At 43.0% G+C, this 24,653-nt stretch overlaps 1 protein-coding gene across 2 annotated transcripts in view; it reads right to left on the bottom strand.

Moving 5' to 3' along the window:
* Nucleotides 1–1,077: 1,077 nt before the first annotated feature.
* The window catches only part of LOC117496457, a 92,241-nt gene continuing 68,665 nt past the window's right edge, over nucleotides 1,078–24,653 (bottom strand). For both annotated transcript variants that reach the window (XM_034148132.1, XM_034148133.1), the window contains 11 exons: nucleotides 24,223–24,270; nucleotides 23,710–23,811; nucleotides 18,426–18,506; nucleotides 17,887–17,937; nucleotides 17,388–17,477; nucleotides 14,995–15,042; nucleotides 14,485–14,592; nucleotides 2,928–2,984; nucleotides 2,378–2,419; nucleotides 1,882–1,982; nucleotides 1,078–1,496 (listed from right to left, as the gene is read on the bottom strand). In XM_034148132.1, the coding sequence (XP_034004023.1) occupies nucleotides 1,483–1,496; nucleotides 1,882–1,982; nucleotides 2,378–2,419; nucleotides 2,928–2,984; nucleotides 14,485–14,592; nucleotides 14,995–15,042; nucleotides 17,388–17,477; nucleotides 17,887–17,937; nucleotides 18,426–18,506; nucleotides 23,710–23,811; nucleotides 24,223–24,270 (742 nt within the window). In that variant the 3' untranslated portion in view covers nucleotides 1,078–1,482. The remainder of the gene's footprint in view (nucleotides 1,497–1,881; nucleotides 1,983–2,377; nucleotides 2,420–2,927; nucleotides 2,985–14,484; nucleotides 14,593–14,994; nucleotides 15,043–17,387; nucleotides 17,478–17,886; nucleotides 17,938–18,425; nucleotides 18,507–23,709; nucleotides 23,812–24,222; nucleotides 24,271–24,653) is intronic.

Below are 24,653 nucleotides of genomic sequence, written 5' to 3'. Positions count from 1 at the left end.
TGGCGACAGATAATTCACCATCAAGTTAGTTCAAAAGTTTGTAGTTCAAATATTCTGCTGCTTTCCCAAGCCTTTTTACTTTCTTTTCTCATCTTAATACAAATTCATTCACTACTACTTACATCTGATATTTAACTCCTTCAGCCTATTTTCAGCTGCAGAAACCATTCAACTATCACATTATTCAGCTATTTCAGGACATCAAGGCTATACATGTTTGTTTAAACCTTTTCTTTTAAATATTAAGCTTTTTCTCCATTTTTGTAGCTAAAAGCAGCTACCATTCAGCTAATAACATTCGGCTTTTTCTGCAGTTTCAGCTAAATTCAGCCACAAATGTTCACAGTTTACAGCATTCGCACGCATTTTCTGCAGGAAATGCATTTTCTAGTTAGATCTTGTTATTGTGTGACTATGGTGTTTTAAAGGGTTATTCAGATTCAATAAAATCACACAAAAACACCAACAAACAAACCCAATCAGGGCACCAGCGGACAAGCAACTTATGTGAGGTAAAATGAGGAGTCTAGTGGCTTTAAAGAGAGCATGGATAACGGCTTCAGTATCCTGTCTGAAAGGGCTCTGATGGAAATGGAAAGAATATAAATTCTAAATATAGCTTTAAATCCCTTAAACTAGCTGCCTTTATAGACAGGTGTACACATTTATTAAGATTTATTTACTTATGAACTAAAAGTCACATTAGCTAACAAATGTAACCTGTAACAATCATTTTCGCTGCTACCACTGAAGTTCACTGCTCTGCTTCTGTGAGGCGACTCCCCTTGATTATGTCACACTGCATTGTTTCTCAAACTTTTTCATACCAAGGACCACTTAACCAATAAAACACTCAAGGACCACTTAACCAATAAAACACTCAAGGACCACTTAACCAATAAAACACTCAAGGACCACCTAAGGCAAGGCAAGGCAATTTATTTGTATAGCACAATTCATACAGTGTACACAATTCAAGTGCTTTACAGGATCAAACAGATACAAACATAATACATTTGAATATGGTCAAAGTGAGAACAAATACAAAAACACACAAAACAAGTAAAATAAAGAAAAACATGTTTAACAGTTCAAAAAATAGAAAATTAAAAAGCCATGTTAAAAAGAAATGTTTTTAGACCTGATTTTAATGATTATAAAGTGCTAACCATTCTCAGATGTTCTGGGAGTTTGTTCCATGCATTAGGAGCATACATGCAGAAAGCTGCTTGCCCACGCTTTGATCTCACAAATGGAACAGTGAGCCGGCCTGAAGACCTGAGGGGTCTGCTGGATTCGTACCGCTGAAGGAGGTCTGCTGGCGTCTGCTAGAAGATCTCCATCACCAGCTCTGATGCTGCAAAGTAGCTAAGCTTTATAAAATGAATGTAATAATAAAAATAACCGAGACCATGGAGTCCAGGTCTCTCCAGGTCTCTCCAGGTCTCTCCAGGTCCGTCCAGGTCCGTCCAGGTCCTGCATCTATCCCTGGATCTCTGGAGAACAAATACAATCAGTAAGTGATGAACAATGCAAGTGTTGTAATGCACGTTACCACATTAACTTGTAGATGTATAGAGTTATATCCCATCTAAGATAATACATAGAATCTTGCAGTTTGAAAGTGTAATGGAAATGATGATTAAGAGTTATTAGAGCTACAGGGAAATCCATGGAGCCGTCGCTCTTCATGAGCACACAGCTCGGTGCAGGAGAATCCAAAGGGAAAGGAAGAAAACCTGGACTAATAGTGTCTGATATGGATCATCTCAAGATAAAGGAGCATTACATTTAAATAAAGAATAAGGACGAGGATAGTTACACTCTGAAGACAGTTCAGCTCAAAAGGTTCTGTTGACCTACATAGACATTGACTCTTACCGCTAGAAAGAAACATGGAGCCGTCACTCATCATGGACTCACAGCTCGGTGTAGGAGAACCTGCTCTTTCCTCCTCAGTACTGGAGCCAAAGCTGCGTTCACTGACAGGGAGAAATGTTAGGAGTTTATATATTTGTACCTCAAGAGACCCTCAATGAGCCTTTTAGGTGTTTGACCTCTCAATGCTTAATCTTCTATTACTGGTTTTTAATTGTGAACATTCTTTTTTTATTTTATCAATAAATCAATGAAACAGCACCAAAATATACAGATTAAAATCCAGCCTTTGAATGTAAACTGGACTTGGATTATTTAAAGAGGGAATTACAAATTGATTAATAAATTACTCGTTATATTCCATTTCCTAATTCTTGTTTTTTTAAAGACCTAATCTTCTTTTTGAAAGTCAAAACTGAATGTAAAAGTATTCCTGTTTAATAAAGTAGAAAAACAACTCATTCAGGTTTCCCTGATAACAATCAGGAGAAGTGAATACCTGGGGGAGAAAGGACCATGGTCATGGGACCAGAGGTTCCACCTATAAAAGGAGAATAAATAAAGACAGAAGTTATTTAATTCCTACAGTTCTTCTTCTTTCTTGTGGTATTTCTTAATGAAACATCAATGAAAACGTGTTATTATCCCAGTGTGTTGACTTCACTCTGCTTTCATCAGCATGTCCAATCTGCCCACTGATAACACATAGAAACCAGATACATGTGTTTGATGTAGCTTAGTATATATATTCAACCTTTACTCTGTATGTACTTTCACCTGTTAAAGTTCAGAGTTTAACTCGTGTCATTTTAGGTTTTTATGATTCATACTATCACTACATGTTTATTTGTATTCTATATATTTCCATAATCTAAAGAAAAATCTCATTACATTTAAATAAAAAATAAGGACTAGGCAAAAAGATATAAATCAACAATGCAGGAAAAGTAAATTAGTGTTAAATTATATAGTTTTACTCTCAAGACAATTCAGATCAAAAGGTTCTGTTGACCTTCATATACATGGACTGAAAAACGAAAGATTCTTACTGTATCTTCCTGATCTCACGTTCTAATGCAGGATAATCTTCTCTCTCCTCCTCAGACCTGCAGAGATGGAGCGTTGACAGACAGGTGGAAGGTTCAGGAGCTTACTGACTAAAACATGGTGTTACAAATGTCCTCTCATAGCAAAACATGTTTGACAAAGGAGGTCAGCTGGACTAGTGTTTCTCAAATGGGGGTGTGTGTACCCATCGGTGCACTTTGGAGTACTCTGGAGGGGCTGAGAGATTAAAGAAGAAGTTACATTACATGATTCTTTTGTTATTTATGATTTTTAAACTCATCAAAACCTTAAAAACATATTTATTTTAAGTAATTAAACTAGGAGGAAGAGGAGGAGGAGGAAGAGGAGAAGGAAGTGGAAACCTGGTCTAAATGTGTCTGATCTCCATCATCTATAGAAAATGGCTGACCTACCTTTAATGTAAATCATACCGTTTCAAAGACAGAGGTAGATGGACATGGCTAACAACATTTCTAACGTGAACAAGCATGATCTACATCATGGGTCGGCAACAGGCGGACCGCGGTCCGGATCCGGACCCAGACGCCGACCTATACGGACCCGGACCTATACGGACCCGGACCTATAATCAATACATCAATAGGGGATTTCAATTTTGACGGGGCGATTCTATTTTAACCGCTGCCGACAGGGGGTGAAAGAGACGAGTGAGCGATACAGGGAGAGAAACACAGAAGAAGAGACGAGAGCGCGGCAGAGAGAAGCGGAGAGGAAAGTGAGTAAAGAGAATAATTAGCGATACAGGCAGAGAAGACGGAGAGGAGAGTGAACAGGCGTGTTAGCGGCAGACAGGGAGAGACAAATAATTACTAGGGCTGTCAGTCGATTAAAAATATTTAATCGCGATTAATCGCATGATTGTCCATAGTTAATCGCGATTAATCGCAAATTAATCGCACATTTTTTATCTGTTCTAAATGTACCTTAGAGGGATATCTTTCAAGTTTTTAATACTCTAATCAACATATGAGTGGACAAATATGCTTTATATGTTTGTTTATTATCATTTGAACAATGACAAATATTCTCATGAATATTAAACACAACAACCTGAACATTAAAAATATTCGCTTCAATTCAACCTGGAACCTCTCTCATACAATAATACTGTGTGTGTGTGTGTGTGTGTGTGTGTGTGTGTGTGTGTGTGTGTGTGTGTGTGTGTGTGTGTGTGTGTGTGTGTGTGTGTGTGTGTGTGTGTGTGTATCGTTGGAGCTATGTGCAGCTCAAGGCATATATGCTCCAACGGGAGCTGCCTGGATGCTGCAATCATGTTGCGCGCACTATCCGTGCTGAGTGTGCTGACTTTTCGTACAATCGTACTCCCACTGTCTGGCTACCTGCATAAAGTCAAGTGCTCGGCGCAGTTGTCGGCGAAATGTCATTGAAACAGCTCCTTATATCCGTTAGCGCAGCTAGCTAGCACCAGATGCTAACAACAACACCCTCCCGGTCCTCCCGATGGCCAGTCCGGGCCTGCCAGTGAGCGTGGAAGTGTGGTCTGCCACAAGCGGGAGGCAGGAGCGGGGCTGTCAGCATCAGCTTGTCGATGGTATTTTAAACTCGATGCGCTCTGAAACTACGGCGGCCGAGGACAAAAAATACACATGCGTTAATCGCGTTAAAATAATTAGTGGCGTTAATTTTTGTTTGCGTTAACGCGTTATTAACGCGTTAACTTGACAGCCCTAATAATTACACATGGCGCTCTCCAAGAAGAGGAAAGTGGACAGTGAGAACAGAGCTTTTAACCCTGAGTGGACGGACTCATTCATGTTCATCCTGCCCACTGGGAGCACAGAACCAGTGTGTCTCATTTGTTCATTGACCGTGGCGCTCAAGCAGAATACAAAAATCAAGTAACTGTATTCAGCTCACGTTATATTTGAAAAACGAGTAATCTGATTACAGTTACTTTCGTAACCTGAAGTGAATACATTTTGGAATACTTATGGGAATTATTGGTGGAAAAGTTTCCCCATAAAATGTAATAGTCATTACCAGCAGAACTGTGTGCACAGCGCTGCAGCGTGTCTGTGAGCGAGAGAGATGCAGCGTGTCTGTGAGGCCCCGCCCCCGCACGCAGATCAGAGAGAGAGAGATCTCTTTTAAAATATATTGAAAGTTAGAAACGGAGATGGTTCGATAAAATGTGCAAGATAACGTTTATGTAGCATTTCTTTATTGTCGAAATGATGACATTTCATAACGGGATCAAATCAAAGTGAATGGCCTGCTGCTGCTGAATGCATGGGGCAAGTGACTGGAAACAGTTTTAAAAGTTATTACGTCGTTTCAGATAATAAATAATAATGATAATTCATTCTATTTAGGGGCGCCTTTCAAAGCACCCAAGGACACCTGACAATTCATAACATATTCTAAGGAAAGGTTTAAGAGAGTACAAATAATGCAGTCCGGGTGATGTTTTTTATGTGGGGTGCAGATGAGGGAGCTGTCCAGAATGACACCAAGATGTTGTGTTTGAGTTGTGCTCTTGATAAGCCATTAAAACAGTAAAATAAGTGTCTCCTGGTCACCAAAACATACCGTTATGGAAAAATAAAGTATTCCAAAAGTATTCTAAAAGTAATCTGAATACGTTACTTTTTTAAGACACGTAACTGTAACTGTATTCTGATTACTTTCAGAGCCATGTATTCAGTATTCAGTAACCGATTACATTTACAAAGTAACCCTCCCAACCCTGATTAAAAGTGCCAAAACGCCACTATGAGACAAAACACAAAGTGTTTGACCAAACATTCCCTCTCAAGTCAGAACTGAGGTCACAAAAAATAAGCAGTCTCAGAGCCCAATATGATCAGTCGACCAGGATCAAAATTAAAACTAAATATCGTTCCAGGGCAGGCTAACCGAGGCTAACCGAGGCTAACCAATGAGCACCTGCATGTGTATGAGAATGGCCCTGACACCATTTCAGCCCAGATTTAAACTCCTGGCAGGACAAGCTCAAGCTCAATTCTCGCACTGAATTAAAACAAAGTGAGTGAGGGACTGCAATATAAGAGGGAAAGAAAGAGAAACTTTAAAACTGTTCAATTGTTATAATGTGTAAAGACTGATATGTTCTATAATCGTCTGAAACTGTTAAGTCATGATGTGAAACGGTTAACAAAGCTATTTTATTTATTTCTCTATTTTATTTTTAAATGCAGCCCGAGAGGAACATTACACATATCCACAGTATTTACTGTATATCTGTATCGTTCAATGTTCATTGACAATAAATATTGTTGTTTTTGAATTGTACTTTCTTTATTTGATTGGCAGTCGGTTGTTGATGACATGCAGACGTTGATAAAGCTACAGGCTAATTCAATATATATCACACTAATTCATAAAGCAAGTTAGACATTTTGATGTTCCGGACCTTTGCATGGGGAGATTTTCTCTAACTGGACCTCGTTGAATTTTAGTTGAATACCCCTGATCTACATGATGGACATATTCCCCCTGCTGTTCAGAGGGACACTCAGTTAAAGTGAACCTATCATGCTATATTATAATAATATAGCATGATAGGTTCACTTTAAGGTATCGTGAAAGAATGGTTTGAGAAACTTCATAATGCTTTAAGTAAGGGATAATGTGCAGCGACGCGGTCATTATGGGGAAAAGAACACCGACAGGCTGATCAGGAGCCAGATGCGAAGCGGAGGGATCTAGATCTGCATGAAGGTGTTCTTTTCCCCATAATGACCAAGTCGCTGCACATTATCCCGCTTATTACATGGCCACATTCTCAACAAAGTAACGATATGACTCCCAATATTAATTGAAATGCTTTTATGGATTTAGAAAATAGTTGTATGTATTGATTTAAATTGACATGCATCCGCTAAGGAAAATAGTCCGTTGTTACTGTTTGAAAAACGTAGCAACGGCAGGAAGGCGGAGCTTTTTGATTACAGATTTGAAAACATCGTTGCTTGCTTTAAAAGTAGCACAATTCATGATGTCAAACCTTGGAAAGTATCTAGATATCCCTGCCCTAATGCCAAAGGAACTGCACACTGAATATGTTTTGCCGTTTGATGTCTATGTCTGGACTGCTGCGTAAAAAGGAGGGTTTCTGCCCGTTACTTCTCCGCTGTTTTCTTGTCGCTCTTGTCTTGTCAGTTAGAAAAGCAAACTGCATGGAGTTTGCTTTTCGGCCAAACTGTATACAGTTAAATCGAACGGACTTGTTTGTGCAGATGTGAGCGTCCTTAACAACGGTCAATAAGTCCTTGACAGCGGTCTGTCTGTTCTGGATTAACAACGTGTCACGTGTTCTGAATTGACCAATCAGAATCGAGTATTCAACTAAGCCATGGAATAAAGTCTGATAACTATCATCTAAAGGGAAATGTGCATCACATTAAAGTTAGATATATGGACGAGGCGCACATTGTTATCAGCACTGCAGATAAGTTAGTGTTAAATAAAACTGATATACTCTTAACCTGTTACGCACGGCCCCCCCGGTACCGGGCGGATAAACGCGTCATTTGCAGGAAACAACGTCTAAGGAATCTTAATATTTAATAAAACTATGAATGTTTTATATCCATGTAACGGGAAGAAACTCAGCTAACTGATCTTTTTAATTATTTTTTCCAAAAAAAAACCACAATGCTAACACTCAGCCTCTGAATTAGCCATGAGCGAAAACATTTAACCTAAAACGGCACTTAAACTCACAATAACTCCCTATCCTAGATGCACAACCAACCACTAGTTTTTGGTGTCCTGGAGACACTGAATCTGGGGGTGCCCTCCTCAACACTCAGTGATAAACATTTGTGACGCTATAAACGAAAGCGTACATCATAACATGTGGAGCTAAGTAGCTAGAAACGCTAACATGGCTTACCTTGGTCAAAACTGGTCTTCAATGGCATTAGACGATAAAAAAAACGATGCTGCAGTTAATCCATAGGTTCATACAATGTGTCTGTGTCCTCTTTGAAATTATTTCTGATAATCCATAAGCAATAAAACTGCTTTTTAGTTTCCAAATGTCAGAGGGAGAGATAGCTGCACTCTGAGGCTAAATTACATGCGCGCAGCCCCCACCTTTTCTCTTTACAATGAGTGTGTGTGTGGGCCTCCCCCTTCGATTCTATTGGCTCTAACGGTCAGAAAGAGGTGTCAACCATCAAAATCGAGCAAGGGGGGCCAGAGATATGAAAAAAAAACATTTTCACCCAAATCACCTCAGAGGTGGGGTGGTTTTGGCTAAACCTCTCTAAAAAGGTCAAATGTCACTTGTTTTGCATCAATATTGATACAGGGTACTTATTATATGTTGTACTTTGGATTCCTAAAGCTTTTAGTCTACTAACCCATCATCCAAGGGTAGTTATATCTCACACAGGCTCCGCCCTCTACTGGACTCTATGGGTACTACTCTCTATCATGCTGTGCGTGCTTTCACCTACTGAATTTACGTAAACGTAGCCGGCCAATCGGGGCGAGCCTACCTGAATGCACGCGCAGGCCCACAGTATATAAGGCGGCTACAGTCGCCGCCCCACTATCCTTTTTCTCTTCAGACGAGCTGACAACCGAAGAGTTAAATAAACGTACGAAGATTAGAAGAAACGAAAAATGGACTCACCTTTACTGGAATCTCGGCCATGCCCCACCTGCCTTGGTTTGATCGCGGGCACCGATCTCCACCACCTCTGTTAGAGTGTTTGGGGGACCAGGATATGGCCGAGGCGGTGCCATTCACGTTCGCCATTCCAGCGGGGCGGATGGCTCCGTTTGCCGTTGTCAGGTACTTCCGGGTTCGGTCCATGGAGGTCCACCGCCCTAGGTGATGACCATGGCGGCGGAGCGCAGCTGCTCCCAGCGGGCAGCAGGCTGGGCAGGGAGCTGAAAAGAGCTCTGCCACGCTACCGCGTGACAGGGCGACTGCAGATAAACACGGGTGTGTTGGGCATCTCGCTCATTGCTGGAGATGCCCCCACCTCGCCAGATCAGCGCGATTATTTGTAGCTTGATCGTGGCCGCCGCCGTTGTCTGCCGTGTGGTATCCCGGTGAGGGATCACGCCGCATGGCACTTTTCAAAAAGGACCGTGTTGATCTCCTGGGAGCCCCCGTGTTTACGGAAGGGCTCTTTGGATCGATCTCCTTGGTCACGTGGCACACTCCCCGCCCCCTCTGTAAACTCCAGTATAGGAGCCAGCAGGTGGGCGCGTGCACGTGAGTGGAATAAACCGTAGTGCTGTCAAAGCACTGTGCGGGTTCAAGAGAGTGATGTGTGTGTGAGAAATGCATTCAGTGAAAACGATTGCATTTATCCCAGAGTAAGAGTCATCTCTCTCCACATTTCCACTTTTCACCATAATGTCCGTTTCAAAGAGATGGCATTTGGCAGAGCCGCGGCCCCACGGGAGCTGCCGCGGTGCGTTCAAGAACCTCAGTAGAAAATCGGCCCCTTTTTCTGTGTCAGCCCCCATGCCAAAACTCTCTTTTATGGAAGGTTTGGCAGAGGAGTAGGCCACCAGAGAATACTACAGCTTCTTAGCTGTGGCTCCAAAGTCGAAAAGAGGCCCTGTTGCAAGAACGGTGGGTTACGTATATAGTAACCCTAGTTCTAGAGTGATGTGTGTGTGAAAAATGCATTTAGTAAAAACGATTGCATTTATCCCAGAGTAAGAGTCATATCTCTCCACAATTCCACATTTTCCCATAATGTCTCGTTGAGATCGGCAAGGCCGTTTTCATACGATGTTAATTGGACACCCATTATGAGGCGCGGCCCCCGTGAGAGTGGCCGCGGTGCGTTCAGGGACCTCTGCAGAAGAACAGTGCGTTACGTAGTGTAACTCTAGTTCTAAAGTGATATGTGTGTGTAAAATGCATTCAGTAAAAACGATTGCATTTATCCCAGAGTAAGAGTCATCTCTCTCCACATTCCACATTTCCCCATAATGTCCGTTTCAAGGAGACGGCATTATGACGACGCGCGCCCCCCCCCCGTGAGAGTGGCCGCGGTGCGTTCAGGGACCTCCGCAGAAGAACAGTGGGTTACGTAGTGTAACTCTAGTTCTAGAGTGATATGTGTGTGTAAAATGCATTCAGTAAAAACGATTGCATTTATTCCAGAGTAAGAGTCATCTCTCTCCACATTTTCCACATTTCCCCATAATGTCCGTTTCAAGAGACGGCATTATGACGACGCGCGCCCCCCCCCGAGAGCGGGCCGCGGTGCGTTCATGGACAGAAGAAGCTCCGATTAATGCTTATTTCTCTCTAAGAGAAAACAGCATTATGGTGGAGCGCGCGCTCTCACGGGAGCATGCCATGGTGCGTTCAGGGACCTCAGTTAAAAATCGGCCGTTTTTTTCTCTGAGTGGAAACTACATTATAGAAAAACGGCCCTTTCTGTGTCAGCCCCCCATGGGTCAAACTTCCTTTTATGGAGGGTTTGACGGCGGAGTGGGCCACCAGAGAGTACCACAGCTTCATAGCTGCGGCTCTACAGCTGATTGCACATCCCCTAACACAATGTTATGGGGAATGGAAAATCAGTGGTGTATTAACAGAGCGCATGGACAGGACACTGAGACTGGGTTATTCACTCCAGTTTTGCAGCATCCCTCCTCCGTTCAGAGGCAGGAGAGAGGCACATCTGTCATCCCAGGAGGAGGTTTCCTCTCAGCATGTGCACTCTCAAGTCAGAGAGAAAGGGCATTATTCCCTGTACTTCCTGGTTCCCAAGAAGACAGGAGAATTCAGGCCCATTTTGGATCTTCAATGCCTGAACCAGCACATTGCATGCAAGAAGTTCCATATGTTAACTATGAAACAGTTACTGAGACTGGTGCAGCCAGGCGATTGGTTCACAACCATCGACCTGAAGAACGCTTACTTTCATGGCGAAATTGCTCCAAGAGCACAGAAAGTATTTGCGTTTTGCCTTCCAGGGGGTAGCCTACGAGTACAACAGATGCCGTTCGGCTACTCCCTATCCCCACGCACGTTCAGCCACGACGCTGCAACCGCTGCGGGACCATGGCATGAGGGACGACCTCATAGTTATGGCCAGGTCCAGGGAATGGGCAATACTGCACACAGCCCAATTGATCCTACACCTAACCAAGTTGGGTTGAAAAAGAAGTTGCGGTCAATTGGAAGAAGAGCTCCCCCATACCTCACCAGCAGGTAGAATATCTGGGGGTGATGCTCGATGCAGGCAGACTACGTGTCACCCTGACAGAAAGCAGACAGGCATCCCTGCTGCGGGCAGTCTGCAGGCTGCGTCAGGGGGCGACGGTGACAGCTTTGATCATCATGCAGACTTTGGGTCTCATGACGGCTGCTCACTCCGTAGTGCCACTCGGACTGCTGCATGCACGTCGCATGCAGAGGTGGTTTACCAGCCTTCGTTTAGATCTTAAGACACAAACGACGTCTGGTGGCCATCCCCCCCCTCAGTAGAGAGCAACCTCCGATTCTGGGGGTCCCCAGAGAATCTGCGGAGGGGAGCTCCACTGGGGCAGGTAACCTCCTATATCACAGTCTTCACAGACGCTTCAAAGAAAAAGAAAGTGACAGGATGGGGGGGGACGTGTCTAGAGAGAGCTGTGGGTGGTTGCTGGCCTCTGGCAGCACAGCAACCTCCTGGAGCTGCAAGCAGTGATGTTGGTCCTACAGCACTGCAAACCCTTAATACAGGGCAAACAGGTGCTAGTAAGGAGCGACAACCGCACCACAGTGGCGTACATCAACAGGCAGGGCGGAGTCCGCTCAATAGCCTCGTTGACCGCAGCAGAGAACCTGTGGCTGTGGGTTTCACAGATTGTGTTGTCTCTAAGGGGCCTGCACATCCCGGGACGGGAGAACAGGGGGGCCGACCTCATGTTAAGAGGCGGACCCCTGCCAGACGAGTGGAGGCTTCACCCGGTGGTGGTGAAGCAGGTCTGGACTCAGTTCGGTAGAGCAGAGGTGGACCTGTTCGCCAATCGGCGCAACAGCCACTGTGCCCTGTGGTTCTCCCTGGCTCGGTGGGACAACCCGCCCTTGGGGGTCGACACATTTGCACACGAGCCATGGCCAAGAAAGCTGCTTTACGCCTTTCCACCGCTGCACCTTATCCCCCCCCTCCTGGAGAGGGTGAGGCGGGAACAGCTGTCAATCATCCTGGTGGCCCCAGATCGCCGCCTGGCGCCGTGGTAACGCGGGGGTAACACAGATGATGGTGGGCCAGCCCTGGGCGATTCCTCAGGTCTGGGGAGCGCTGTCTCAGGAAGCAGGTGCAATAGGGGCGTTACCCACTCTGGGCCAACCTCTCCAGGCTTGGCTCCTGAGAGGGACAGGCTGAGACAGGTGGGGCTGTCTGATAACGTTATTCAGACTATCCAAGCAGCAAGAGCAGAATCCACCACAGCTTGTTACAGGCCAAAGTGGGCGGGATTCCGGCGATGGTGTGAAGGAAGGAGTCTAGAGCCTCTGTCGTGCACGCTGGGCTCTATTCTTACCTACTTACAGATACTGGTGGACAGGGGGCTGGCTCATTCCACAATTAAGGTGTATGCAGCAGCCATTTCGTCCTGCCATGAGGGATTTGGAGGCAGGTCAGCCTTCAGGCAGCCGTTTATGACGCGGTTTTTCCAGGGGGTCAGGAGGCAGCGCCCAGTAGTGCACGCCTCCGCCCCGCAGTGGGACCTGCCGTTGGTGCTCGAGGCTCTGGTCACAGAACCATTTGAGCCTCTGGAGCTCTCCTCCCTGAAAGCACTGTCATGGAAGACAGCATTGCTACTTGCCTTGACTTCGGCTAAAAGAGTGTCCGAGCTGACCGCTCTGTCGGTACACCCAAGTTGTCTTTTGATCCGGGGTGACCGTAGCGGGGCGACACTCAGGCCGAACCACTCCTTTACTCCTAAGAGTATCAGAAGTTCATTCAGATCAAGGGCTATTCAGTTAGGTGGCTTTAATCTTCCACCCCATATTGGGGCCAGGGAGGCTAAATTGCACCTCCTCTGCCCAGTGCGTGCGCTAGCATGCTATGTAGAGCGCACGGCTGCCATTAGGCGCAATGAACAACTGTTTGTGTGCTTTGGGGATGGTGTGGCTGGAAAAGCCCTCTCAAAGAAGCGCCTAGCAGGATGGCTATGCAGGTGCATTACACATGCCTATGGACGGGCGGGGAGAGCCCTCCCCACTGGGGTCCGTGCACATTCTACACGGGCTGTGGCTGTGTCAACTCACTCACGGCGTGAGTGTAGAAGATATATGCATGGCGGCGTCTTGGTCTCCGCCAGGCCCCTCCCAAAAATGTTATCTCCTGGACATGTCTGGCTCCTTCTCGTCGTCGGTGCTTGCCGAGGCAACGCATGACTGGTGAGAGGGGGGTGGCTGTGGGTCAGCAGGTATCTGACCCCCCCCCCCCTGGACATAAAGCACTTGTGTTTTCCCATGCTCCTGAGGGACTCGGGAGACATGGTGCGCAATCAGCCCCATACAGGGCTGGAGGACTCTCCCCGCCTGCCTATGGGCAGGCGGGGAGAGCCTTCCTCACTATTGTCCATGCCCACTCTACACGGAGCGTGTGTGAGTGTGGGGGATGTGGTGCACTTATGTTTTCCCGTGCTCCTGAGGGACCTGGGGAACATGGTGCGCGGTAGGCTCCAGACGGAGTCTCCGCACAGTTTTTTCCATGCACACTCTACACGAGGTAAGCGTGTGTGAGTGTGCCTTATCCAAGTTGCGGCCCCGACTTCTCCACGGTTACAACCGGATGGGAGGAAGTGGGGATGCAGTGGATGTTAGCCAAAAGCCGGTCAGGGACGGTGTGGTGGGTCAATGTTGTTGGACGACAGGGCGTTTATACATCGGGGCTCCGCCCACTGTACCCATAGAGTCCAGTAGAGGGCGGAGCCTGTGTGAGATATAACGGGGGGTTACGTATTGTAACCCTAGTTATATAAACACAGGCGGAGCCCTCTACCTGGGGGCCCTGTCTTTCCTAGTCCACTCGCTGAAGAGTGTATAGGATAGTGGGGCGGCGGCTGTAGCCGCCTTATATACTGTGGGCCTGCGCGCGCATTCAGGTAGGCTCGCCCCGATTGGCCGGCTATGTTTACGTAAATTCAGTAGGTGAAAGCACGCACAGCATGATAGAGAGTAGTACCCATAGAGTCCAGTAGAGGGCTCCGCCTGTGTTTATATAACTAGGGTTACAATATGTAACCCCCCGTTTTCACTATCTGTAAAAAAGAATTTTTGGACGGACACTATAATTTACAGTTTTTTACTATGTAAAATCTGAATTTTCTTTAAAATAAAAAACATCTATATTGATTCTGACACTTCTACAGCCAACTCACAGATGTAACCTTGCTTTGATAAAAGAAATTATTCATATAACCCTTTTAGAAGTTAGGTTGTAGTCATTTGTTTTGGGCATGTCATTTTCGAGCCTGAAACATGAAAAACAGGCTTGGTGCTTAACAGGTTAAGGAAATGAAAGCTGGAAAGGTTCAGAAACTGAGTCTTACCTTTTGAAAGAAAAAGGGAAATCCATGGAGCGAGCACTCTTCGTGGACCCACAGCTCGAAGGAGAATCTGCTCTCATCTTCTCAGGATTGGATTTATATCTGCGTTGACTGACAGGAAGAAATGTTAGGAGTTTATATAATTGTACTTAAAGAGACCCTCAATGAGCCTTTTAGGTGTTTGGCCTCTCATTGCATATTCCTCTATTACTTGTTTTAATTGTGAACATTCTTTATTTATTTGATCAATAAATCAATAAATCAATGAAATAGCACCAAAATATACAGATTAAAATCCAGCCTTTGAATGTAAACTGGACTTGGATTATTTAAAGAGGGAATTACAAGTTGATTAATAAATTACTTGTTATATTCCATTTCCTAATTCTTGTTTTTTTAAAGACCAAATCTTCATTTTGAGAGTCAAAATTGAATGAAAACGTATTCCTGTTTAATAAAGTAGAAAAACAACTCATTCAGGTTTCCCTGATAACAATCAGGAGAAGTGAATACCTGTAGAGCATGCTGAACGTACGTAAATAGTCCAAGAGGCGCTGCCACCTAAAAGGAGAAGAAATAAAGACAGAAGTTATTTTATTCCTACAGTTCTTCTGCTTTCTTGTAGTATTTCTTAATGAAACATCAATGAAAACGTGTTATTATCCCAGTGTGTTGACTTCACTCTGCTTTCATCAGCATGTCCAATCTGCCCACTGATAACACATAGAAACCAGATACATGTGTTTTTTATATAATGTATATCTTTTCTGCAGATATTATAGCCAAACCACTGTGTCATGTTTTTAATCTTTCTATAACAAACAATGTCATTCCAGATGTTTGGAAAACTGCAAATGTTCTCCCCTTATTGAAAGGTGGTGATCCCATGGTGATGAATAATTACAGACCAATTTCCAAGCTCTCTATTTTAGCTAAAGTACTTGAAAGGCTGGTGAATGATCAAATCAAAGAATTTTTAAGCTTGAACAACATTCTATCTCCTCACCAGTCAGGCTTTAGGAAGCAGCACAGTACAGTAACGGCTGCTTTGAAAGTAGTGAATGACATTGTTGAAAGCTTGGACGCAAAGAGCTACTGTGCTGCCCTTTTTATAGACTTATCCAAGGCATTTGATACTGTGGACCATGGCATTCTATGCCAGAAGTTATCTTATATAGGCCTGTCTGACCAAGCTGTTGGTTGGTTTGCAAACTATCTTTCGAATCGCAAGCAATGTGTAAAATTCAGCGGTCTCTCCTCAAGCTTTCTTAATGTGCCCAGAGGTGTTCCTCAAGGTTCGGTCTTGGGACCGACCCTTTTTACTATTTATATAAATGATGTGGGTCAAAGTATTGATGCCTCTTTACATCTATATGCAGATGATACTGTTGTGTACTGTTGTGCTAGCACTGTTGCCCTTGCATTTGAACGTCTGCAGTCTGCTTTTGACACTTTTCAGTCACACCTGTTCCACCTTAGGTTGGTGTTAAATTCAGACAAGACAAAAGTCATGTTGTTTTCCAATAAGAAAAGGTTACCAACTGTTCTTCCCTGCATCATGTCTGCACAGCATAACCCCATTGAAGCTGTTAACACCTACAGATACTTAGGCATTACTATAGATGACAATCTCTGCTTCAAACCACATATTGACAATCTCTTAAGGAAATTGAAATTAAAACTGGGATTCTTTTTTAGAAATAAGGCTTGCTTCTCCACAAGTGCGAGGAAACGGCTTGTAGCTGCCACATTTTTGCCGCTCTTGGACTACGGGGATGTTGTGTACATGAACGCCTCAGCTCACTCCCTTCATCTGCTGGACGCTGTCTACCATGGGGCTCTGAGGTTCATAACCAACTGTAAACCCCTCACACACCATTGCACGCTGTACTCTTTAGTCAACTGGACATCATTATCAATGCGCAGATCACTGCACTGGTACAAACTCATCTATACCGCTATGCTTGGACTGCTGCCCCTCTACATATCCACTTACATATCACACAAACAGTACAGCTATAGCCTACGATCTCAACATTACATCACTCTGTCCGTCCCCTCAGTACGCACGGTGCTTGGGAAAAAAGCCATATCATACTCTGCCCCCTCGACCTGGAACACACTTCAGCAGGAACTTAAGCTGACCAGTTTGATACCCATCACGGATTTTAAACTAATTTTAAAAAAAGCTGGAGAAATCATCTGTGGGTGTTTGCACCTGCTATATCTGACTACTGTATGGATTTCAATGACTACTTTTTTTACGATGTTGTATTTTATTGTTGCCTCTGTGTTTAGTGTCCTGTCTGTCTGTAACTTTGTGTGGTAGTGTTATCACTGACAGGTCTCTCTTGAAAATGAGACCTTGTGTCTCAATGAGATTTTACACCTGTATAAATAAAGGCTAAATTAAAAAAAAATATATGTATATATATTCAACCTTTACTCTATATGTACTTTCACCTGTTAAAGTTCAGAGTTTAACTCGTGTCATTTTAGTTTTTTATTCATACTATTACTACATGTTTATTTGTATTCTATATATTTCCATCATCTATAGAAAATGGCTGACCTACCTTTAAGGTAAATCATGCCGTTTGAAAGACAGAGGTAGATGGACACGGCTAACAACATTTCTAACGTGAACAAGCATGATCTACATGATGGACATATTCCCCCTGCTGTTCAGACACTCAGTTAAGGTATCGAGAAAGAACGGGTTGAGAAACGTCATAATGCTTTAAAGTCTGATAAGTATCATCTAAAGGGAAATGTGCATCACATTGAAGTTAGATATATGGACGAGGCACACATTGTTATCAGCACTGCAGATATGTTAGTGTTAAATAAAACTGATATACTCTGAAGGAAATGAAAGCTGGAAAGGTTCAGAAACTGAGTCTTACTGTTTGAAAGAAAAAGGGAAATCCATGGAGCGAGCACTCATCATGGACCCAGAGCTCGATGCAGGAGAACCTTCTCTCATCTTCTCAGGACTGAATTTAGATCAGCGTTGACGGACAGGAAGAAATGTTAGGAGTTTATATATTTGTACTTAAAGAAACCCTCAATGAGCCTTTTAGGTGTTTGGCCTCTCATTGCATATTCTGCTATCACTTGTTTTTATTTGTGAACATTCTTTATTTATTTGATCAATAAATCAATGAAACAGCACCAAAATATACAGATTAAAATCCAGCCTTTGAATGTGAACTGGACTTGGATTATTTAAAGAGGGAATTACAAGTTGATTAATAAATTACTTGTTATTTTCCATTTCCTAATTCTTGTTTTTCTAAAGACCAAATCTTCATTGAAAGTCTGAATGTAAAAGTATTCCTGTTTAATAAAGTAGAAAAACAACTCATTCAGGTTTCCCTGATAACAATCAGGAGAAGTGAATACCTGGAGAGCATGCTGAGATGTGTAGGTAAATAGTCCAAGGGGCGCTGTCTCCTAAAAGGAGAAGAAATAAAGACAGAAGTTATTTTATTCCTACAGTTCTTCTTCTTTCTTGTGGTATTTCTTAATGAAACATCAATGAAAACGTGTTATTATCCCAGTGTGTTGACTTCACTCTGCTTTCATCAGCATGTCCAATCTGCCCACTGATAACACATAGAAACCAGATACATGTGTTTGATGTAGCTTAGTATATATATTCAACCTTTACTCTATATGTACTTTCACCTGTTAAAGTTCAGAGTTTATCTCGTGTTGTTTTTGGTTTTTATTCATACTATCACTACATGTTTATTTGTATTCTATATATTTCCATCATCTATAGAAAAATCTCATTTCATTTAAATAAAAAATAAGGACTAGGCAAATAGATATAAATCAACAATGCAGACAAAGTAAATTAGTGTTAAATTATATAGTTTTACTCTTAAGACAATTCAGATCAAAAGGTTCTGTTGACCTTCATATACATGGACTCTTACCGTCTGAGAGCCAAATGTTCTTGCTCTATCTTCCTGATCTCACGTTCTAATGCAGGAGAATCTTCTCTCTCCTCCTCAGCCCTGCAGAGATGGAGCGTTGACAGACAGGTGGAAGGTTCAGGAGCTTACTGACTAAAACATGGTGTTACAAATGTCCTCTCATAGCAAAACATGTTTGACAAAGGAGGTCAGCTGGACTAGTGTTTCTCAAATGGGGGTGTGTGTACCCATCGGAGCACTTTGGAGTACTCTGGAGGGGCTGAGAGATTAAAGAAGAAGTTACATTACATGATTCTTTGGTTATTTTAAACTTATCAAAACCTTAAAAACATATTTATTTTAAGTAATTAAACTAGGAGGAAGAGGAGGAGGAAGAGGAAACCTGGTCTAAATGTGTCTCATCTCCATCATCTATAGACAACCCAGTCTCACGGCATTTCGAAATTAATTTAATCTATTGGTTCGTGTTCACCAACACGATTTTCACCTTTTTTTCGTGTCACACAGAACGATTTTAAATGCAATGTATTTCTATTGGTAGTATGTTTCGTGCCTGCAACACGTCTTTTTGTCCGGTCGGGTCTTGGAAGACCAGAAGCTGTGTGGTTCATAAAAACATGTTCTTACTCAATATCTTACCCTAAGCCTAACCCTATCCCTTTTATTTTAAATTGTATAATGTCTGAGTTTGTTTGCCGTCCACGAGGAAAAGAAATGGCTCAGAGCCTCAGAATACTGACATCTGTATTTTATGTCATCTTTTTTTCCTTCTAATTTGTTATTATTTGGTGCAGGCACGAAACATACTACCAATAGAAATACATTGCTTCTAAAATCGTTCTGTGTCAGAATACTTAAATCTGTATTTTTTTAAATGTGTTTTTCCTTCTAATTTGTTATTATTTACATTGCTTTTAAAATCGTTCTGTGTGACACGAAAAAAATGGCGAAATCGTGTTGGTGAACACGAATCAATAGATTAATTTTGTGACTATAACACGAAATGCCGTGAGACTGTGTTGCTATAGAAAATGGCTGACCTACCTTTAATGTAAATCATACCGTTTGAAAGACAGAGGTAGATGGACACGGCTAACAACATTTCTAACGTGAACAAGCATGATCTACATCATGGGTCGGCAACAGGCGGCCCGCGGGCCATTGTTGGCCCGCCAGCAATAATATTTGGTCCGTAATGTTGAGAATAAAAAATAAAAAAATATTTTGAGATTTCTTTTTTTTTTTACAACATCGGACCGACAGTCGCACATATACTGTAGGCTATAATGTCCGAATAGAGAATCTACCTACACCTGAAGAATGCTTATTGTACTTTTATCCATGTTGAGAATGAATGACATACAGCACAGGCACAATCAGGCACCGGGGTGCACTGACGCTGATAGTGGATCAATAGGTGGACAGCGCGTGGTGCTGAAATAGCCAACATTCGGTGTGTGGTTTGAAAAAAATAACACCAACTCACTAAATCATTCAAACGTAATGTTTACTTATATGTGAACAGTAACAAAGTTCAGTCAAAACATTGACAACACAATTGGAGAAGCCACTTGATCATGGAGGGCGAGGAGTGGTGGTGCATATGCTCCTGAAACGACAGAGCACGCTACATTAGGGATAATAATTACAATGAGCCATTAATTCAAAAATATAAAAAATATAATTAGGCTATTAAATACAATTACGACAGGCTTGGTACTCACTTAATGTGAAAACTGACATCTCCCATCGGTCGCTATTTTTTGGATATCTGGTGATATGGACGTCACTTTAATCCGCAGGCAGTTCTCGAGGTTTTTATGCGTCAATCGATTCCTCTCGTGCGTCTTTATCGCATTCATTGAAGAAAAGGACGACTCGCATGTATAGGTGGAAGGGAACATTGTGAGCACATAAAATGTGAGTCTCTTGATCGTGCTATATTCCTCTGAGCTTCCCACCCAAAAGGCACTCACAGACTCCGCACTTCTGAGCGCATCGCTGACGAGGGAGCTTGTTTGAAAATCAATTAGCTCCATTTCTAATGCAGCCTCGTCTAAGGAGGGGATCATTTGTTTCGCCTGGGAGGTGAAGTCTCCACATGGTCGGACTGTGAGAGGATCGCGTACAAAGGCAATGATGTCTTTTGGGATGGAGTAGTCCTCAAACCTTGACGTGAAGTTGGCCCGTAGCTGCTTGATGAAGTCCACCATCAGCTCTGTCACTTGTCCCAGTGCCTGTGATTTTAGTGTACTGAAATGGAGGAGCCTGCCAGTGGATATGTCTGACTCGAACAACTCCAGCTTCCTCGTGAAGGATTCAAGCTTTTCAACCATGTCCACTATGGGTTTGCCTCTCCCCTGTAGCTGCAGGTTAAGCTGGTTTAGGTGGCCAAATATATCCGCTAAAAATGCTACATTGGACATGAACTTTTCGTCTCCCAGAAGGGCAAGGTGGTCAGCTGCTGCGCTAATCTTGCTCAATCTAAGAAACGCCTTGACCTCATCCAGTAGCGCACAGAAGCGGTCCAACGCTTTCCCTTTGCTCAACCAGCGCACGTCATTGTGAAGCAGCAGGTCATCGTGGGTGGCCTCTTCTGACTCAGCCACAAGTTGTCGGAAAAGCCGATGCTGGGTGCTTGATGTACCCCTGACAAAATTAATGACACGCATCACTTTGTCCATAACTTCCTTTAGCTCACCACTGAGTTTGGCGCAAAGGACACTCTGGTGGATGAGACAGTGCAGTCCATGCATTTGGGGGGCGTGCTCCTTCAACCTGCTTACCAGACCTCTGTGCTTTCCCACCATAGCAGGAGCCCCGTCTGTCACGATTAGGTTAACCCTCTCAAATGACAATGAATGCAGCCTAAACAACTCTTCCAGTTTCGTAAATATAACGTCCCCAGTGGTGTGCCCTTCTAATGGAATAAGAGACAGCAGCTCTTCCCTGAACTCCTTTCCATCAAAATATCTAACATAGACGCACAACTGGGCTACATCTGTACTGTCAGTGCTCTCGTCAATGGCTAAGGAAAAGTAAATGGCTTGACTGAGACCCTTGATGATTACCCCCTGCACAGCGTCCGACAGTGCTTCTATGCGGCGTATAGCGGACCTCGCAGAGAGGGACACCTGTTTCACTGACGCAATGACACCATCCATGGACTTGTCGGTGGCCAGTTCCTCCAAAACAGTCACCATCACCTCCTTGAAAACCTCTGCGTCAGTGAATGGCCGGTTGTGCTTTGCGAGCACCCACGACGCCTTTAGGGACGCAGTTGTCACTTTCTGCTGGGCTGTGAGGCCTCGCACCAGGATCCTGCTGCTGTGCGCATAACCTGCTGTCAGTGCTTCAATCTTGCGCTTTCGTGCCTCTGTCTTGGGGGGAAAGGCCACTTTGAAGGTGTCATGCTTCGTCTCGTGGTGCCGCTTAATATTGTATTCTTTGCAAGCAGCCACAACTTCATTGCAGATAAGACACAACGGCTTTGCATTGATGAAACCAGGTAGGATGAACGCATAGTTCGCTGTCCAGTCCTCTTTAAATGCCCTGTTTTCACCGTCAACTTTCCTCTTTAGACCTTTGGAGAGTGACATTACTGCTTTGGATTACTGGTCTGGGGGAAGCTTGCGAGTGTGTGTGTGTGTGTGTGTGTGTGTGTGTGTGTGTGTGTGTGTGTGTGTGTGTGTGTGTGTGTGTGTGTGTGTGTGTGTGCGCACGCGCGTGTTTGTGTATTTTTGCGTTTGTGTGTATTGTGTTTGTTTCCCGGGGAAAAACACTCAGGAGAAACCCCGGCTGTTGTTATGCTTGCTGTGACGTTACGTTACTCCGTTCTCCGCTTGTAATTATGCCGTTACAAGCTTCAAAGTTGTATTTATCATCTGAATTTGCTGAAACAAGTTTAATATTCTGAAAGCCAAGACTTTGTTTATTTGAAATCAGATGAAAACAAACTGTAACGGACCCTGCCGTGTTATCTATGATTACTATACGCCTTGCATTCATAATGTCGGCGGGAGGGAGGGGCAGCGGCGTGCGGAACAGCAGGGTGCGAGTGAGAGGTGCCTTCTTCCCTTTACAAGCTTCAATGTATTTATCGTGTGATTTTGGAAATGAAAGTTTCATATTCTGAAAGCCAAGACTTTGTTTATTTAAAATCAAACAAAACACCCGAACCCCGAAAAACTAGTTTTTTACGCAAATCCACGTTTATTTTTAAATGAGCCGTTGAGACTTCCGACTGATTTCCATAGAGCGGGTCACATGTGGCAAATGTGTGGTTGTGGGGAACCAGGTCAATTAAAGTACTTATTTAACTATTAAATACATTGAGTTTGAGTAAAATACTTGGTTACTGATTAATTTATGTTATAATATATTAAATAAATTGCAAAGCAAAACATGCTGTAATTTATTTATTTTGTATTTTTTAAAGGTTTTTAACCTGAAAGAATCCTAATGTGTCCTTGAAAAGTTGAAATAAAGAAAAGGAAAAAGGATTCCAGTTGTCCATGCGTCCTCTGTTGCCCCTCAAGCCTCTCAAATGTGGGCAAACACTCAAATAAATGCCAAAAACCCAGAGAACTTGACAATACTTATCAGAATAACACTGCTACCTAGTTAATAACTCACTCAGTGGAGGCTCGTCCATTGAGGAAAGGGAGGACCATCCTCCCTAAAATCTCAGAAAAAAATAAACTTTGAAGAGAACGATAAATACACCTCAATTTTAAAAGATAAGTCTGTTAAAATACAGATAATAGCCCTGACTTTTAACATGGGACTGAAATGGGGCTGACGGCGGGTCAATCCAGAGGCTCTGGATTGGGCGCCTATATCATCAGTGAACCAATCAGCGGATCTGACTGCGCATCAGAGTGTTGATGGGGAGGGTTATCAGCGATATCAGAGTTTTTATCAGATCCGTTGCAGCCCCTTTTTTAGAGATTTGGGTATGGAGGAAAATAGAGAGGGTTGTGTTTTCTGACACTTGGTGAGTTCCCTGGAACACCGGGGACACATATTCATGTATAAAAGACGTACAAAAGTGCATTTTGCATGATAGGTCCACTTTAAGGTATCGTGAAAGAACGGGTTAAGAAACGTCATAATGCTTTAAAGTCTGATAAGTATCATCTAAAGGGAAATGTGCATCACATTGAAGTTAGATATATGGACGAGGCACACATTGTTATCAGCACTGCAGATATGTTAGTGTTAAATAAAACTGATATACTCTTAAGGAAATGAAAGCTGGAAAGATTCAGAAACTGAGTCTTACCTTTTGAAAGAAAAAGGGAAATCCATGGAGCGAGCACTCTTCGTGGACCCAGAGCTCGATGCAGGAGAACCTTCTCTCATCTTCTCAGGATTGGATTTATATCTGCGTTGACGGACAGGAAGAAATGTTAGGAGTTTATATATTTGTACTTAAAGAAACCCTCAATGAGCCTTTAAGGTGTTTGGCCTCTCATTGCATATTCTGCTATCACTTGTTTTAATTGTGAACATTCTTTATTTATTTGATCAATAAATCAATAAATCAATGAAACAGCACCAAAATATACAGATTAAAATCCAGCCTTTGAATGTAAACTGGACTTGGATTATTTAAAGAGGGAATTACAAGTTGATTAATAAATTACTTGTTATATTCCATTTCCTAATTCTTGTTTTTCTGAAGACCAAATCTTCATTTTGAAAGTCTAAATTTAGTGTAAAAGTATTCCTGTTTAATAAAGTAGAAAAACCACTCATTCAGGTTTCCCTGATAACAATCAGGAGAAGTAAATACCTGGAGAGCATGCTGAACGTACGTAAATAGTCCAAGAGGCGCTGCCACCTAAAAGGAGAATAAATAAAGACAGAAGTTATTTTATTCCTACAGTTCTTCTTCTTTCTTGTGGTATTTCTTAATTAAACATCAATGAAAACGTGTTATTATCCCAGTGTGTTGACTTCACTCTGCTTTCATCAGCATGTCCAATCTGCCCACTGATAACACATAGAAACCAGATACATGTGTTTGATGAAGCTTAGTATATATATTCAACCTTTACTCTATATGTACTTTCACCTGTTAAAGTTCAGAGTTTAACTCGTGTCATTTTAGTTTTTTATTCATACTATTACTACATGTTTATTTGTATTCTATATATTTCCATCATCTATAGAAAATGGCTGACCTACCTTTAAGGTAAATCATGCCGTTTGAAAGACAGAGGT

Source organism: Trematomus bernacchii, unplaced genomic scaffold, assembly GCF_902827165.1.
Source record: "Trematomus bernacchii unplaced genomic scaffold, fTreBer1.1, whole genome shotgun sequence".
Classification (NCBI taxonomy): domain Eukaryota; kingdom Metazoa; phylum Chordata; class Actinopteri; order Perciformes; family Nototheniidae; genus Trematomus; species Trematomus bernacchii.
This window is presented reverse-complemented; position numbering and strand designations above follow the sequence as displayed.